Source organism: Lutjanus erythropterus, chromosome 8, assembly GCF_056507025.1.
Source record: "Lutjanus erythropterus isolate fLutEry1 chromosome 8, fLutEry1.hap2, whole genome shotgun sequence".
Taxonomy (NCBI): Eukaryota; Metazoa; Chordata; class Actinopteri; order Lutjaniformes; family Lutjanidae; genus Lutjanus; species Lutjanus erythropterus.
Window position 1 is genome coordinate 39361179 of NC_139324.1, and position 13167 is coordinate 39374345.

A 13167-nucleotide genomic window follows, 5' to 3' on the forward strand; every position below is an offset into this window, starting at 1 on the left:
AAACTCGCCTTACTTTGACTACATGTATATGTATATTAGGACTTTACATAAAGTAGAAGTGACAGTTATTTATTTTGGATAGAAATCTTTGAAACAGCGACTTCCACGTTGTTAATGAGCAGACGCCTCTTCTTCCTTTAAGCACCCTGAACCCACTGACCCGACCAAAACATCTCCAACCTCAAAGGCCCAGTTTATATTTAAACTTCATCTTAACTTTTAAACCGAAGGGACCATTTTAAATTTTATACTAAATCCAGCCTTTCAGTAGATCTTTGACATCTTTAGATCTCCTACTGTTTGAACAGTCGAATAGATCTGGTGTTGTGTTCACTGACGGCAGCCAATAAAAAAAAGCTCTCAGGAGGGATTAGTAATGTTTCCTTTACCAGATCCAGAAAAACAACAACAACAACAAAAAAACAGAAAGCGTGCACGTTGTTATAAGTTGACTCTGAATCTCTGAACCCATCGTCTGATGACTGTTTAACCTCCGAGGGTGACAGCCAGTATTTCAGGACATCTGAGGCAGCTGCAGATATCCTTTATTTCCTTCTTGGTGTGCCAATCGTTGTTTACCATCTGATTAGCAATTTGAGATGCAAGAGTGGAGTTGGAGACGACATTCTGGCAGATATATTTGCATGAATGCACATACTTTTGTTAAAAAAGCTAAATCAGTGACAGAGTGTTTACCTGCATGCAACCAAAAGCCCGCTGAAACGTATTTGGTCAATACTACGCAGGCTACAGAAAGCAGGTTCAGGTTCAGGTTACTGTATTTATTTGAACCTGTAGGTAAATCTGGTTTGCAGTACATTTACAAACATCAGAAACAAAGACAAATATAAGTTTGATAAAAGCACACAAAGGCTCTGAGGACTTAATAAAACTGAGAAATAAGAATAAACATCCTCTCAAATGAGTAACCCTAAGAATAAATATGATAAACTGAAATTAATGCAGGCTAAAATCAGTAAATAAATAAATAAACATTACCCGATTACTTCCAATTTGAAAATTGTGTCCCTTTGCTACAGATTCTGCATTTGTCTACAGATATTATATAGATTAGTCGATTCTTAATTCTTAAATCAATATATTTCTCTGATCATTGTTAAAAACATTCATTCATTCTTCACAGCAGCAGTGACTGAAGCTGGACAGAAACAACACTCACTAATGATTAAAAAATCTAAATAAACCCGGAGTGTCGGAGTGAACGAGGCTCGGCTGCGTTCATTCAGGGTCAAAGTTTGCTCGTTAGCTTGTTAGCTTGAAGCTGCCGAGCTGCTGAATCCCTGCGGATCGAACAAATGGAGTTCAGATCCATTCAGTCAGGATGTTATTTTAGTGAAGTCTGAGTCACGTGCAGCTTCACTCAAAACTAAAAAGAAAAGAGGATGAATCTTCTGTGGCTCCGTTCATAAAACTTAAGATGGCTTTTAAGGGTTCCTTCTGTAGAGTTTCACAGCAGTTTGCCAACATGATCTCTCACTTTTAAGGACATTTTCCATGTCATGCATTCATAATACTGTGTAGTCCATCGTCATGGTGATCGTCGTGGTTAAAGTTGTGAAACAGTCGCAGTTTGTTTAAATGAGTTAAGTTACGTACGTCATGTAGGTTAAGAACAATACTTAAGTTAACTTACACAAGTTAAAATGATAAAAGTCAACATTAACTTTTGGTTTCACTCAGGAAACAAACATCTGTCTCTCGGTTAAAGTCCTGTTTGTTGGACCTGTCCGTCCACCACAACCTCCTCCATTCGAGGACTTTCTTGCTCTTCATCCTGCGTCACCTACTCGAATGCGGGGGAGTGGTCATCGCCTGCTGAAGCAAACATCTTCATTATTGGTCGAAGATGTGACTCCACCCCCTCAAAGTTCACCACAGTTTAAACTTGATGCGAATAAATAAATAAATTTGTGGCCAATCCGACACGACAACTCAAAGTGTTTTGCAGTTGCATAGAAATGAATTAAAGTAAAACATAAAGAGAACATAATTTTACATTTAAAAGACCAAAAACACAAAAAGCGAAAGAAAACAAATAAAAAAGAATTTAAGTTAAGTTTTAGAAACTCAACAAAACATGAACTGTGAACCTGATTTGTTATTATTTTGGCACCTGAAAATTAAAAGGTTTTAATTGAAAATTTTACAATTTTAACCATCATTCATTTTCACATGAATTAATTTAATTTATTATTTTTTAAATATAATTTTTGGGGATTTCTCAGAGTCAAAGATTAAAGTTTATATAAAGAAGAAAAGTAAATTAACTCAACAAAAGTTTAGTAGTTGGTAATGTTTTCTCAAGAGTTTATTCATTTCCATATAATTTTTTGCCGGAGCCACTGGAGAGACGCTAAAGAGCCACATGTATGATCCATAGTATAAAAAATCAAAAAATAACCTCCAGTCAAATCCATCGTTTATTTGTCCAGTTTTTCAAATGTCAGTCATTCAGGAGAAAAGTGGAGCTGAAGTTAGAATTTAAATGTCTAAATGTGGTGCTGACACTATTAGAGAGTGACAGGATGCGCCACAGCAACATCTGTCCAGAAACATCTGTCCACAGTAGACACACTGTCAACAGTTGTCATAGCAACTGTTTCTTCAATCACTGTTCAAGCATGTTTTTATTGACATTTTGAAATGTCAGATTTTAATTTTAAATTTCTGCTGAATTGGGACGGAGGCAAACCAAACGTGTCTACATGGACAGATAGGAGCAGAGGGAAGTCAGGGAATATGTTTTTCTTTAATGTGAAATGACCCTTTAATCATAAAGGAAACACTGTGGAGCCATTGCTTTTAAATGTAAATTACAGTGAGTGTTTTCCACGTGACATGACGGTCACAGATGATTCTTTCTCCTTCTATGGTTTATATTAAAGGGATAATTCAGATTTTCTGAAGGGTGGTTTCATGAGGTACTGATCCATAATCAGTGTATAACCTACACTACTGCTGTCAACAGGGTCAGCAGCAATACAGATTTTAGACACTTACAGAATCAATATTAGTTTGAGTGTACACTATATTTAGAATATTTTCAGATACACTTTCCTGGCAGAAAACTGCTGTTATTACAAGCCAAATACCTCTTAGTCCAAACCAACCAAACTCCCTTGACAAAAAAAGTAATTCTACCACCAATTAGATGGGACCAACACAGGAGTTGCTGGTGTACTGATGCCTTGTGCATTTAGTTTATTTTGTTATTGTGTGACTTCTGTGTTTTAAAATGTTGGTTAGGATTCACCAAAGTCACACAATAACACCAACTAACTAACAGAATGAGGCGGCGGTGGACCAGCAGCTCCTGTGTCCTGCAGGGTAAAATTACACATTTTGTCAATGGAGTTTGGTGGCTGTGGACAGAGTGCTATTTGACTTATTTATCAGCATTTTCCCATCTAAAAAAAGCTGTCTGATTGCAGGTAAAGTGTGAAAATATTCTAAATATAGTGTACACTAATATTAATGTTTCTACAATGGCTTTGCACAACCCCTCTTCAAAAAAACAAACAAACTATCCCTAATGTGGCTGAAATGACATAAGCTCCATTAAAAATAAATAAAATAACTTCCTGTGGATAAATAATGATTTCAATGAGTTGGACCAACTATAATTGTGGGTATTATTGCTGTAAAGACCACTATGATGCTCCTGCGCCGTGTGGAAGTTGCTGTTTCTGCGTCACCTTTGCCTTACTGAACCAAAGAGATTGTGGGGATCATGTTGTAATTTAAATAACTTATTTTGAAAGTCATTTAAGTTATTCCTGTCTTGTCTGTGGTGGTTTTCTGATCTGTTTTGTTATGAAATGAAGGCACCAAAGTTGTATTTTTTATATATATATAATAATGTCTGTTTTTCTCTGTGAGTGGGTGGGAAGGACGTCTGAGATATTCTGAATGTAAAGTTCTTGTTAGACGACCTTTATGTTGATATATTTTGCAGTGCAATGTTCGGATAGTGTTTAATATAATTGGTGATAGTGACTGAATCTGATCTCAGTCTGTAAAATCAGTGAATTTAACAAAGTTTAAAAAAAATCTTTGCAAAAAAAACATAAAACTGAGGCAGAAAAAGCTCATGGTTGGTGATTTTTGTTCATATTTATATTAATGTTCTGTTAATTTATTGGCTGTAGACTGTATTAGAGTAAAGTCCACAGACTACAGACACCTGGTCATGTTTTCTATAAATGTATATCTTGAACTCTGGGATCACTTCCTGTCATGGTGGTAGCATCGAGACGACTTTCTGCCTAACTTCCTTAGAACAAGAGCACATGTTGTGTATATTTATGACGTGTTTGTGGTAAAATAGGCCTTGTACTTGAAACTTTGTGTGCCTTGTTTGTCTTTTTGCTGGGAAACTGATTTTGTAAAACTAAAAATGTTTCCGTTCTCCTCTGCAAATTTGCTCCCAAAGCATTCTGGGGGAAAAAAAAAACAAATAAACCATTTGTTTTGTTCACTTAAAAACTCTCTCTGGTTGTGTTCTTGATGGCTTCTTTTCGCGGCGTGCTGCTACAAGTCGGCTAAATCAGTCTGATTCATGGCGTGGAGTGGCCTTCAGTCTCAGCTGGAGGTGGCAGGTGTCATTTGAAATGGTACGCTCCTGACAGAGACCCACTCAGTGACACAGGCAGACTGGAAATCACACACGCACACAAGGGCGGGGAGGGGGCTGCTCAAAGGCATGTTGTTCCCTGATTTGAGCCACTAAATCTAAAATTCACCTTTTGTTTTCACTTTTACCTCCTAAAAGTTTTATCATGAGAAGAGAAGTAGTTTAAGGGATACATCAGAGAGTGAGGAGGGATGTCTGTGAACGTGACAAAACTTTTTAACAAGTTTTTAAACACACATAATCCTCAGCACTGTACAGATCTGACAAACAATAACTAATATAATAAAAAATAATGCTAATAATAGATGTGACAGGAAAATAAAACTAAAACAAAACAAAAAGACTTAAAATAACACAAGATGTTAAAAGTAAGCATCCAAATATTGAACACAGCCATGTATGCTGATGTTTCTACAGTTAATGTGGCAGAATCCACCACAGATTAATTTACAGGTGTATTAAATAAAGAACTACTCATTGAGTTGGTAACTAATAACAAACTGGTTATTAATGTGACTTAAACAAAAACATTGTATTTGGGACTAGACATCAATTAAGGACAGCGCTTCATTAAGATTATTTAGGTATATTTCTAACACCAGTACTTTTACTTGTAATTGAGTAATATTTTAGCAGTGTAACAGTACTTTTATTGGAGTAAAGATTGTCAGTACTCTTTCCACCACGGCCAGCTTCACACTCAAAGGGAAGATTCAGCAGTTTTCATGTTGGATGTCCAGTCAGTGTTGATGCTAAATGTGGACAACTGACCAAGAAAAACTGAGTCCTTCTGCTTGCAGAGCTGTGCAGCAGCACCTCCATGTACCAGGATGCCAGTGACATCACTGTGACATCACTGACTGCAGGAAGAACAACAGGACGGCTCTGCAATTAATGCACATTCAGCCAATCCCCGTGAATTCTGCACAGCATTGCAATTTTTTGCAGTTTTCTGCAAATTTGACCAATTATCTTTGAACATCACAACATGTATCACAGTTTTTGTAGAAAAGCTGCTGTGAAATCAGGTATTTTGGGCTGAAACAATCCCCCAGAAAGCCTGTGAAATCCTGGAGGGACTGATTTACCACTGACTGGACATCCATATGAAAACAGAGTGTCTCTTTAACACAGAGACATGAAAATAATAAAGATCTTCTCATTTAAATCTCAGCAAGAAAGTGAGGAAAGCAGGTCTCATTATTCCAACTCGGGGAAAATTAAATTGATTCAAGTCACTTCAAGAGAACAAATTCAAAAACACACTTACAATCCACAATAGCCATAGTTCAGTGACTGCTAAGTGTCTTTTTTTTTTTTTTTAAGATACAACATCACATTTCAGAGTGTCCTGTTATTGTGACCAGTCCTAAATACACCTGTGTAATAATCGAATCAAAGGAGCAGAACTGTGGACAAAATTTGAGAGAAATAAATTTTTTGTGTGCACAGAAGAAATCTGAAATCTTCCTCAACTCGTGAAAAATGGGAGAAAAATCAAAGAGGCGACCCACACAGACACACAAATCACATCAGGTCCCCGTCGATAACTCTTCTCTCAGGCCTCCTCATCTCAATAACTGACAGTTCAAACGACCCTCCAGCTGCAGGATTTAATTTGAGTTTATTACAGAAGCAGTTTGGTCTGTTGGTGCTGCAGTGACTCATCGTGGAGAATATCAGCACAGCCTCCATTTGCCCCCCGGTTCTCCTCCTTCTTCGTGGCCTTGATGGACGGATCGTTCGGTAATGTCTGCTAAATGAAATCAGAGGAATCTCCTCTGTTCCTCCTCTGCACACTAAAGCGTCTCACTCTGACTCTCCTCCACTGATCTGCAGGATGTCAGTGAGCTAGAATATGAGTTTTGTTTAAGTTTCAGCTGATGCAGTTTCCTCCAAATACTCATGAAAATAACTTTATCTAGTTCGCAGAGTTTGGAAGTAATAAAGTACAAATACATCTGTTACTGTACTTAGAGTAGTAGTGTTTACTTGAGTGTTTATTTTTCTGACTACTTTTACTCCCTACATTTGAACACAAATATCTCTACTTACATTTTCAAAACAGCTCTTTACTTGCATTTTAGGTGAATTATTTATTGTTTTTATTCTGCATCATTTCCTTCACAACATGAAGACTGATTTCAACCTAAATGGACGGAACAAAGACACACAGAAAAGACAATTCACTGGTGTGTCCATCACTGTGTATCAGACAGGACAGATGGAAATGATGTAACAAGATAAGAAAGACATAACGACACTAAAAAGACAGAATGACATAAAACACATAAGACAAAAAGATGGAACAAGACAAAAAAGACTTAACAACAAAAAGCAACAGAAACTGAAACAAGATGAAAACTGTAAAAGACACAAGACCAACATGATGTAACAAGACAAAAAAGACACGAGGAAAAAGACAAAAAAAAAACAGGATGAAAACAATTGTAATGCGAAAAAAACAATGTAAAAGATGAAAGAAGATGAAAAAGTTAATGTGACAAGACAAAAATAAAGTATAAGACAAAATGAAAAAAACATCATAACAAGACAAACAACATAAAAGACATGAGACAAACCTGAGAACCCTTTTATATTATGTTTCAAAGAACCCTTGATGAAAGAGTTGGTTTCAACAATCCTTAAAGAACTCTTTCCTCCAAAAGAGTTCTTCAGAAGTAAAAGTTTCTGGGTAGAACCTCAGCCCTTCAGAAAGAACCCATTTGGAACCCTTATTTCTAAGAATGTGGAACATTTTAGCCGACTTTATAAATGAGTGGAGTTTCAGTAAATCAGTAAAAAAAAAAAAACAACAACAACTTTAAATACTTTATAAAAGCTGCAGAATTTCTTCCACGGTTTTATTTTATTTATTTGGGGACCCAAAGAAAATCTCCTGTGATCCACCTGAGGTTTGGCGAGCCAGTGTTTGACTCAAAAAAACATTAACACATGAATGTATCACTCATTATAATCCAGTATGATCACTGAAACTGTCTGTTCTATATAATGAATACTTTTACTTTTGGTACTTTAATTATATTTTGATGTTGATACTTTTGTACTTTTCCGTATATTTTTTTAGTGCAGTAACTTTAACTTGTAACTGTGTTTTTCCTCACTGTAGTTTTATTACTTTCACTTTAATAAAATATGTGAGTACCTCTGATCTGATCTGAGTGACTCATGTTTGTGTTGAATGCAACAGCAGCCCTGCAGGAGTGATGTCACTCAAACATTTGTCTCTGATTGGTGGAAATGGAATCGTTACAACTGCTCTCCCTCAGGTGCTGCACACAAAAACAAACACAAGAAGTGTGTGTGTGTGTGTGTGTGTGTGTTTGTGTAACTCTCACTCCGTGTGTGTGTGTGTGTGTGTGTGTGTGTGTGTGAAAGAGAGACAGTGTGTGTTTGGGTGTCTCTCACTCTGTGTGTGTGTGTGTGTGTGTGTGTGTGTGTGTGCCCGTCGGTGAGCGCGCGCAGACAGGAGGTGTGTAATGAATGAGGGAGGCGGGGACGCGCGTGGAGGAGGACAGGCTTTATGAGATTCGGTGAGACGAAGCGGAGACATACAGAGAAACACAGTGAGAGGAGACAGACAGAGGGACAGAGAGACAGACAGGCAGGCAGGTGGGATGTTGTCACACCGATGACTCCTCTCTGACCCGCCCCCCCTCGGTTGGTTTCACGGCGGTGGGAGTCACACCGAGGAGCCGCACAACGACACACCGACGCCGGGGAGAGGAGAGGGGACCATGGGCTCCGCTTCGTCCTCCTACCGGGTCATTTACCTGGACGTGGACGGCAGGATCCAGAAGGTAGGACACATCCAGACCGGAAGACAAAACTGTGAGACTGGACTGGACCAACTTACATGAATTAAATCTAAAATTAAAATAAAATTATACTAATCAGAGATTAACTAAACTAAATAAGTAGGGGAGACCTGGGGCAACTGTAACATTTGTTACACTCTCCTTCAGAACTCACAGACAACTTTAAACACACTAGTCATCTTTTTATAGAAGAAACTCATAAATGTGCACTAATTAATAAAACAGTTAATGAAACATTTTCATTAATAAATAAAAAGACAGTGTTTGTCTCAGGATGGAGCTACAAGGGAAACACTTTTATTGAGCATAACAAAAGAATAATCTTTAAAAAAAGATTGACATTTGTTGAATAACGTGATATCAACTTAGCTTATTTACTTGCACCACCACACTGTTGTTTTATCAAACTGTGTCAATAAATGTAATGACATTTGCAGTCATAAAATAACTTAAATTTATGATGTTTCTTTAAGGGGATCCTGTCCAAATAATATGTAACATTAAAATCTCTGTGAGAGAGAAAGACTAATATTAAATTCAATGTAAGTAAGTACATGTAAGTCCAGACTATACTAGACACCAGCTATTTCAATAATCTATTGATCTTTTTAAGTATTTTTGAAGAAAAGAAGTCTAATTTCTCTGATTTTAGCTTCTTAAATGTAAATAATATCTTGTTTTTTTGGTCTTCTGTGACAGTAAACTGAAAATCTTTAGTTTGTGGACAAAACAAGACATTTGAGGACGTCATCTTGGGCTTTGGGAAATGTCGGCTGAGGACGAGGGTGTTAACAAAACGTCACATTATTTACAAACCTAGAAGTTAACAAAACATTATATTGTTTATCAGCTGCCTACGAAGTTAAAATGTTTGCCAGCTATCTAAAAAGTTAGTGAGCTTAATTAACCTACAGACGGACCGAGTGCACACGCATCCAGACAGAAATATCCAGCTGCAGAACATGTCTCCTGAGGCTACAAAGAAGAAAAGTCTTAACTGTTTGTCCCAGATAAATATTTGAATTATCTTTTTGGACATTTTCTCTAACCACCTGGCCAAATATAAATGATTTAAAAAAAATCCTAAGATAATAAAATTTGGTCTCAAAATCATTAAAAAACGATCAGTTTTCTCTGCTCTGAGACACTGGGGGTGTGTCCGCTCTCTTGTCTCAGTGTCCAATACCACTACATCCTGAAAACCATCTGAAACACGGACGCTCCGTCCAGCAGCTTTATTGGATTTGTCCAGACATGTTTGAGCCACTAGAGCCAGAGGATGGTGACAGGATGGTATTTTTTTCTTCTGTGTCGGGTTGTTGGACGTTGTCATTCGTGTGTCCATTTGTGGAGCTCGTACAGTGTTGGTGGACCGTGGCCGCGGCACGTCACCGAGACATGTTTCAGCTCTGCCCAAAAAACAACAGAACAGAAAACAGGCAGTAATAAAAACAAAAATTAAATGTCAAGGTCATTTCATGAAAAAGTAAGAGAAAAATAACTCGTCTTCTGTGTAATGAATTTTCAGACACAGAGAATAAAGAATAAAACACAAGCAGACCAACGAGGACAAATAACCTTAAAGTCTACCTGCTCATGATCGCTGTGCAGAGGAGCTCTGATGTCTCCTCCTTTGAGAAAAACTTCATTGATGGAACAATATTGTCAAATGACAGAAGATTAAAAATAGACAGCAGCTCATTGAGGTGAAAGAAAGAAGAGACGCATCATAAAATATGATTATTTAGCTCAGTCCATCTCCTCAAGGGTTTAAAACTAATTCTTAATCACATTTTAATCTGGAGTTTAGTGCAACAATTGAATTTAATCTGGGTTTGGAGTTAAAACTAAACTGAAGTTTAAATTAAATTTTAATTCATTTTAAGTTTGTTGCAAGATCATTAAAAAGTAGGTGAGCAAATGTTGTACATTTTCCTTAACTGCTTAAAGTCTGTAAAAACAGCTAATTAATCAAATAATAATTAATAATCAATAAGATACAAAACATCTTTTGTCTCTTGTTATCATTATTTCTTGTTTGTTTCTTTTATTCCTCCTTATTTTAAATTTAAGTTTGCTTGATCAACAAATGGCTCCACCAGACAAAATGTCAGAGGTGGTGCAGATACTGCCGTTTATCGATTATTGATTAATACTTATTTTTTTCCCACAGTATTTAGATTTTAACAGCATGAAATACAGCTTTTTACATTCAATATATGCTGTAAATTTCAGAGAAATTTGTTGCATTAACACAAAACAAAACAAAAAAAAAAAGTAGGGCTGCAACCAAACTTTACTGTCTGTGTCCGTCAATCCCGTCGATCATTTTCCTGATCAGTTAACCAGCCGATCAGTCCGCCACTGACTGTCAGTCCATTGATCAATCATTAATCACTAATATTTTTATTTAAGAGGAAGCCTCAGTCATGATTTTTGAGAAAGTTTTTCTTTTTTTATCACGTCAGCATTAACGTATCACAGGGAGCTTCAGATCTGATTTTCAGTCCCGCCATTAAGATTCACATAAATTCAGCCAATCCCTGTGATTTCTGTATGACCTTGCAATTATTGTCTCCCACACCTGCAACCAATCAGAGCGGACTCACCTGTATGTCTCAATGAAACAATCCAATGTTTAATTATTTACTAAGAGAACACATTTGTCATTCTCTGTGCACTTTTATATTTTAGAATTTTGTGCTGTTTTGACTTTGTTAAAGCTCCACCGCTGCACATCTTCATCGACACATAAAGCAGGTTTTGTTAAAGTTTTTGTCCTCCTGATGAGGTTTACTCAGAGCAGAGTGTGTTTCCATTCTGTCTGGAACGAGTCGCCTTGGTTTTTAATTAATTACTAAAAAAAAAAATTGCAAAAAGATTTTGCCTTTCTGTGGAATACATCCCAGATGCACGTCTTCATCTGCAAATAAAGCAGATTTTGTTTGAGTTTTTGTAATCGGGAGTCTTTTTAGTGAGGCTGCTTGGAACTGTTAGTGAATCTCCAGTTTTCTCTTGTCCTGCAACGTCATTGCGAACAAATGTCTAAAAACATCGCAACATGCATTGCAATTTTTTTTAGAACAATGCTGCATGTATTTCACAGTAAATAAAAGTACATTATACCGACACGCTGGTGCAGCCTTTAGTCTAAATGTCATGTCTGTTTATCACCGTGGATGTGATGATACTGAGCACTTTATTGGCTAAAAATAGTGTTCCTGGATAAGAAGAGAGACTGTAGTTATGATGCAGCATCATCATCACCTGTCACCTCACCATCAGGGAGCATCTGCAGACAGAAACGGTGTGAATCTGTGACTATTTACAGTCCGAACAGGCAGAAAAAAACCCTCACAGGTTTGTTTGTGGACGTCGTTTCTGCTCCGCTGGTTTCCTCTGAAGACCGCCGAGCTGAGTGAGGTTGAAGAGTAACTCAGCCTCTGACCTCTAAATACACTGCAGCACACACACACACACACACACACACACACACACACACACACGCCTCTGTGTATTAAAACACACGTTCAATTCCCATGAAGAATCTGGGGCGAATTATTCATCCGACAACAAAACACGTGAGAATCACAGAGTGGAACTTTCAGGTCAGTAACTTACCAACCTGACAGCTGCTGTTTCTGCACCTCACAGACTTTCATTTTACTGTTTATGGGTTTATAATGAATGCAAATATTTAAGGAAACACACAAAAATACGGTCACATATCAGCTGTAATTAAAGCAAATACAAGTAAACTCCACCTGTTGTCTTCCTGTTAGTTTACAGTCCTGCACATTCAGCAGGAAACAACAAAATATGTGAAGTAAACTCTGATAAATCCACAGTTTGTCCCAAAGTATTTATAAAACTCCTCTGTGGTGCAGACGTCTAACTGTGTCGGGGTTGATTATTAACAGAGCTGAGGATTAAACGTCATAAATGTTTGTTATTACTGTAATTTAATTTGAGTGTTGTTTTCACATACTGACATATATCCAGAGACACAGATGGATCACAGGAGAGTTTATGTGGGGTGATAAAAAAAACAACTAAAAGCCTATGGAAGAAATTTAGTGTAATTTTATGATTATATTATTATAATTTAGTATCCTAAAATGTCCTGTTTGGTTTTCCTGATGAGAGGAATTAAAAACAATGACATGACGTGTTAACTCAGCTCAAATGCATCTATTTGTCATGTCTAATGTTTTTAACGTGTGTAGGGCTGCAACTGACAATTATTTTCATTATCAGTCAATCCAATTACTGGTTTGATCCATAAAATGCCACAAAATGTTGACCACTGTGTCTCAAAGCCAAGATGGCGTCCTCAAATGTCTTTTTATGTCAAAAATTCAAAGATATTCAGTTTACTGTCAGAGAGGAGTAAAGAAAGCAGAAAATATTCACATTTAAGAAGCTGAAATCAGAGAATTTACACTTTTTTCTTAAAAAAAAAAAAAACTCAAACAGATGCTCCCTCACAAAGATACTAATGTTTCATATGAATTGGACAGGATCTCTTTAAAGAAACATCATAAATTTAAGTTATTTTATGATTGGAAATGTCATTACATTTAACTAAATTAACACAGTTTAATAAAACAGTGTGGCTGATGTGTGTATGGGTCGATATTATACCTATGTTTTTATTCAATAAACACCAATAAT

The 13167-nt window shown here is 36.8% G+C and overlaps 1 protein-coding gene across 2 annotated transcripts in view; it reads left to right on the forward strand.

Moving 5' to 3' along the window:
• The first annotated feature begins 8309 nt into the window (after nt 1-8309).
• The window catches only part of pde9aa (phosphodiesterase 9aa), a 42807-nt gene continuing 37949 nt past the window's right edge, over nt 8310-13167 (forward strand). Inside the window, exon 1 of one of the 2 annotated variants that reach the window (XM_084725510.1) lies at nt 8310-8475. In XM_084725510.1, coding sequence (XP_084581636.1) covers nt 8413-8475 — 63 coding nt within the window. In that variant the 5' untranslated portion in view covers nt 8310-8412. The remainder of the gene's footprint in view (nt 8476-13167) is intronic. The other variant, XM_084725509.1, reaches the window with a different exon arrangement.